This window comes from Anser brachyrhynchus (assembly GCF_964034855.1).
Source record: "Anser brachyrhynchus genome assembly, chromosome: 4".
In the NCBI taxonomy this organism is placed as follows: domain Eukaryota; kingdom Metazoa; phylum Chordata; class Aves; order Anseriformes; family Anatidae; genus Anser; species Anser brachyrhynchus.
In genome coordinates this window covers 59754812-59760811 of record NC_137698.1, presented here as the reverse complement: position 1 = coordinate 59760811, position 6000 = coordinate 59754812, and the positions used below count along the sequence as shown (strand labels likewise).

Here is a 6000-nt window from a genome sequence, read left to right as displayed (position 1 = left end):
CCATTCTATGCTGCCTGTACTGCAGTTGCTTACTTGCAATTTAAAAGTAAATCACAATGAAAAAGCAGGAACTGTCAAACACATCACATCAACAAAGTTAAACTTGTCATGGGATCCAATGGGGGTGGGCTAAAGAGAATGCCATTCACGTTGGGATTTCTGCCAATGCTTGTTATTCAAGTGATATTTTTTAACAGTGACCCTATTTTTTCTCAAGCTGCTATGCTGTAAGCTCCTTGTAAGGAAACAAAAAAGAAGCACACACTTAAGCATGAGATTTCTTAACTGGATATGGTAAGAAGACACAAGAAGCAGTTAAGAGCACTCAGTGAGATGCTGTAAGGATGATCTCTTTATATCTCCTTTCTTTTTAGCTTTGATTGGCATTTACAAGAAGCAAGTTTTCCTACCCATATTGGAGACATAACTGACAGCAGAAAAAAAAAAAAAAAACATAGGAGGAAGGAAAACAGACTGGAAATAGCCTGGAAAAACAGGGAATGAAGAATGACAGATGTGCATGTGAAGAAGGTAACAGAGGTAAATTTGGAGTGGAGGTTGTCAGCTGTAGGAAATCACTCATCTACAGCTGACCTTAGCTTTTTCGCCTGTTTTGTTGACCCATAGGACATAAAGATGGCTTTTGGAGACCTGAGAAATCTTATGCTTTACACATGATACTCATCTGTTGTATGCTTCCCATGTATTCCCCAGAAGCAGGAGAACTTGCACTTCTAACCAGCAGAATGTCATGGCTTCTGTCCTGTCCCTTGACTCTGCCATCTAGCTGGATGTGGTGCCTGCAGATCACACAGAAAACAGCCAGACACAGTGCTGTGTTACAGGTACACAAGTACCAAACCTCAGAGTCCTCACGTACCACACAGTCCTGATAAGTGACACACTTGCGAAACGCAATGGTGTTTGCAGTCCCTCCTCCATTTTCGGCCTCTGAGTTCCAAGTATGTCTTCTCACATGTGGCAGACCACAAGTTCTCTGAAAATCTAGAAAAGAAAATGCTGCCAAAGAGTGTGCCAGGGAAGGGAGTAGAGCTTCCTCTCGTACTGGCAGCTGCAGTGTAAAACCCTGGACTGGTAGACACTGAGTTACGGAGCTTGGTGGCATACCATGGTTTTCTGCATGTGCCTCTCTAACAGATAGAGTTCCTACACAAACAAATGATCCTCCTCAAAAACAAACAACAAACAAACAACAAAAAAACCAAGCAAACAAACAAACAAAAAACAATGCACAGCCTCCATGCAAACTCTGCAGAATTTTAATATGAACTAGTACATAAAGCTATTACACTCTGTATACCTCTTCAGTTGGGAATGTAGGCAAACATTTCATTATCTCCCAATACAAGAAGAAAATCAAATGTGCTCACTGTTGCCACTAACTTCATAAATGCATGCAAGCACAGAACTGACAGACAACTTGACGTAACCAGAAGAAGTATTTAAGGCGTTGGTAGACAACTGGACATTTGATTTCCCTGTTCTCTCCATTACTTCAGAGGAGAGATGTCTTCAGTCTTTTGATTTCACATAAGATATTTTTAAGCTTCTTCTACAGTTGATTAAGGAATTTAAATTCTGGCCTTCTTTTACTGTTTTCCTTTAAACTTCATTTTATCCAGAAAAGCTTGCTGAGAAGTCAAGAGGTTGCAGAGACATGAATTCAGGTGCATTTTTATACCTGTTACATCTACTGTTGTGGTTTTTTTTCTTTTATTTTTTTTTTCTAGCAAGGTAGCTGATGATATCTATCTTCATTTCCTCACTTCTGATTTACTTGCATGCAGAGTTCACAGCAATGAAAAAGTTACAACCTGATATTTCAGAATGTTACAACATTATTTTAGAGAGGTATGGTCATCCTCAGAGCTGAAAATGAATACTAATGCTTGACTTTGGAAGCCAATGATCAGTTTTTCCATGTTAACTCCTTGAAGTCTCTTAGATTATTTAATAATGATTCTGTGCTTTACAAAATTAATATTTGGGCTTAGTAAATTAGCTTACTAAGTGAGAATTTGGTTACATAGTGCTGTTACTTATGTAGATAGGAACAGGTTTCCACAGAAGCGATTAGTGTGCTGAAGCTCCTTGCTTCATACCACCCAGTGAGATATACCTGGTGCCACACAGCTGTCCTGTTTAAATGAGAACTGTATTGGCTCCTCATAATGAGCTTGAATTAATGACTTACCATGCTGAGTACACAAAATTTCAAGAGTGCAATAAAACTTTACTGGAGCGCAGGTCTACTAGTATATCCCTTGAAGCGCACAGAAAGAGGCTGTGTAGCTAAAGGCTCTTTTCAGTCCATCTGGATGTGATACCTCAGGCCCCAGACAGCAGCGTTTTAAACTCTCAAGCTTTAATGATGTGAATCCAGCTACCTCACCCTAGTGCAATGCCACTTAAACCACAGCCAAAGATTTTTTTAAGCTTCTCTTTCTGACTGCTCAAAAATGGGTTTGAAGCCCTGTCAGTTCCAGCTGAGAAGCAATTCGAGGATGCTGTATTGTAGCTGTTGATTGTAGCAGCTCAGCTGAGATGGAATCGCTGACTGTATGAGAAACCTTAGTCCTTTTCAATGCAAAGACAGACAAATTAATTAAGCCATAATTAATGATGATGTAAAATACTGTTTTGAGTAGTTATTGAGCTAAATGTGAAATGCTAATAGCCAGTTAATCCATGGGGTCCAGAGGGCAGTGACTAGTGAGCCGCAGCAGCTACAAACACCGCCTGAGGCTGCTGCCGGGAGCCTGTATCCACTAGATGAGCATTCAGGCATGCAGGTAAGGCTGACACATTCACCCTGCCTGCTGGGACGAAGACATTTTGTCTGTCAGCTCAGCCCACACAAAGAGCAGGCCATGTGTAGGAGGAAATTCTTCACTCAGAGGGTGGTGAGGCACTGGAACAGGTTGCCCAGAGAGGTTGTGGATGCCCCATCCCTGGAGGTGTTCAAGGCCAGGTTGGACGAGGCCCTGAGCAACCTGATCGAGTGGGAGGTGTCCCTGCCTATGGCAGGGGGCTTGGAACTGGGTGATCTTTGAGGTCCCTTCCAACCCAGGCCATCCTATGATTCTCTGTGCAGGACCCAACACGAGGTGGCTGGGGCTTGTCACTGGTATCTATGCCTGAGCTCAGGGGGGTGCTACCACATCCCTGGGTCCACTCGTAGGTTTTCCTTATGCTTCCATTTTCTTTCCTAGTGGGATACATTGGACAAAATCATTTAGGAAACGGGAGCAGTGTGGGTTTTTCACCAGAGTTATGTTTAAAATGCAGCCCACGGGCTGGAAGGAGCCTGCCAGGGCCCCGTGGGGAGGCGGCTGCCCCCGGGGCAGCCTGTCCGGCTGCACCCCATGAACAGGGCACTGGCTATCCGTGCTGGGGGGCGAGAGGGGCGCAGTGCCCCCCCCCCCCCCCAAAAAAAACCCCTTTGACGCCGCGGAACTCTTCAGCCGGGAACCATTTTCCACCCGGCCCCCGCGGCGGCGGCCGCCCCGCTCCCTGCGTTGCCTGGTAACGTCCCCACGGGCGGCGGTGCGTCGGCTAAAGCGCTCCGGGCCGGCCCCCGGCGCGATGCTGGACCCGGACAGCGGGCTGTCCCTCACCATAGCGCGGATCGTGCGGCGCCTGCAGGGCTCCAGCCTCCACTCCCAGCTCGAGCGACAGGCCCGGGTGAGCCCCGGCCCGGCCTCAGGCCCGGCTCCCTCCCCCGTGGCCCGGCGCTTTGTGCCCGGCCGTGGGGCGCGGCCCGGGGCCTGCCCTCCCCAACCTCCCCTTCCCCGGCCGCTCCCCGGGGCTCGCTTTGTCCCTCTGGGGACGAAGGGTTTCGAGGCGAATCTCGGGGCTGCCCTCTTCAAACCTCACCCGGTCCGAAAATGACCGGGTTTGGCTTTTGTCTGAGATTTGCAAGGCTTGGAGTGCCCCCCCCCCCGCCCTAGAGAGCCCCCTGAGAAATGAGGGGATGCTGAAAAGAGCTAAAAATAAATGAAAAACTCACTCGGAAATACGTTATTGTAGCTGGGAAAGCAGTTTGTATTTGGTAACTTGTCTGCATTTGAAACCAGCTTTTTGTATTTCAGGTGAATTCCCTTTCAGATAAATTTTATTTTAGATTTCATGCCCATGACAACATAGTAGTGCTGCTGTAGCTATCGTTGCGTGTACTGAAATCCTTTGGGTTGCGTTTTATAAAATCTTGGGGTTTTGTTAATGTTTTGCGAACAATGCTTAAAGTGGCACAGATTTGTTTTAGGATAGGATGCCCATTATCTGCCTTAGTTCTGCTGGGTTTTTAAATGAATTGCGGTTTTCTTCTCTCAGTGTCCCTAAAGCCTTCCCTAGCAAGAGGCATTGCTGTGTGCCCTTTTCAGTTTTGGTCTCCAAATGCTTTTTTTTTTTTTAAAAAAAAGTATATATATATATATATGTATATGTATCTGCCTGGCTCTTTTTCACTGACTGCTCTCAAAAAACGTGAGTAAGCAAACATGCATGACTTCAAGTAGGCTAGATTTATGAAACAATCTGGATGTTGAGTTCCTGCTACGCGTTGGGGAATTCAGCATCCCAAATAGATGGTCTGATGTGAGGCGTGGAGAGTTAAATTCAAGACCTTGTCCTTGGTAAAGGCAACGATGGGTTTTCAGAACAGGGCTCTCTTTTAACAACTCCGTTACTGATTATAATAAAATGTTTGAGCTCACCTCTGCTTTTATTCTCTTTCCTCTGTCTCCTGCAAGGCCTCGTTTCACAGCCGTTTGGTACCTAGCACGTTCATTTTAACACGCGAGGAGGTTTGGTATGGTCAGGACTTGGCAGGGTATTTTCGTGCTGCTGGTGGATGGTTATTTTGTGAGCACCGGGTGGGCAGCCTGAGGACCTTAGCGGTGCTCCTCTGCGATCTGATGCCTGAAACGGAATTTAAATGTCTGCGTCCCTCCCTGATTCTATAGCAGGTCAGCACTGACTCGATACAAGCTGAAACTGCGTAATCTGACAGCATAAGGGTAACCTGTGGAGTAAATAAATCACAGTGTAATGATTACTGCCAAATCTGTCCTGATAGCTTCAGGACAGAAGAGAAGGACTTTGAGAGAAGGAACAGAAGAGAAGAACTTTGTGCACGTATGGGTCAGAAGATTCCATCCATACGAAGGGCAGAGAGGAGAAGACATGTTCAGGTTGATTCTTACAGTAGGCATTTGAAGAATTTGTAGTAGAAGCTTAAGTAAGAGCTATAGCTCAGTATAGTAACCTGAAAGACTGGAAGGTCTTTAGATACACCAACTAAACAATTTCCCAACATTAAAAGTCATCTTTCAGAGCCTGCACTTTAGATTAATAGGGCCAAAAGTACATCTGGAATCTGTATGTTCTACTTGATCTTGATTTTTTTATAGACCTTGCATGCGTTTACGTTTTTTCTTGTACAGTATAGACTTGTTCTATTTATAACGCTCGTCATATTATCTCTGTGCTATGCAATTGCAAAGGCCCTATCAGTGTGTTCCTTATCTTTGTTCCATCCGTATTTATCTGTACGGAATTCTGAAGGTTTCCGAATTTTGCCACTGCCTGCATTAAATTAATGCTTGATTTTTCTCCCATTGCCTGGAGTGCTTCTGAAGTTGCGTTATCAAATTCAAAGTCTTTGCTGTTGCTGTGCATCGTGCCCGAACTCCAGCTGGTCAGTAGGGCATGGTGGATTTCTTTGTTTGCTGGTTACCTTTCAGTTTCTGAACAGTGCTTAGTCTCCGCTGCTTACAGTACTGAGCGGTTGGTGGTCCCTTTTTAGTTAGTTTCAAGTTACTTTCTGAAAGCCATACTGTATTTTGAGAAATCTGTTGAGGCAGTGTATCGGAGTAAAACTTACTGTTATGGATATTACTACTACAGTTATATTTTTACCTTTACAGCAATTGATGTTTATATGTCAGTGTAGAAACATGAGAGTCAGAATGTATCGTA

At 45.0% G+C, this 6000-nt stretch overlaps 1 protein-coding gene across 4 annotated transcripts in view; it reads left to right on the top strand.

Annotated features, from left to right (window-relative positions):
- Nucleotides 1-3130: 3130 nt before the first annotated feature.
- TBC1D19 (TBC1 domain family member 19) overlaps nt 3131-6000 on the top strand; it is a 47176-nt gene continuing 44306 nt past the window's right edge. The window contains exon 1 of one of the 4 annotated variants that reach the window (XM_080588875.1): nt 3131-3705. In XM_080588875.1, coding sequence (XP_080445001.1) covers nt 3607-3705 — 99 coding nt within the window. In that variant the 5' untranslated portion in view covers nt 3131-3606. The remainder of the gene's footprint in view (nt 3706-6000) is intronic. The other 3 variants (XM_080588876.1, XR_013949959.1, XM_080588874.1) reach the window with 3 other exon arrangements.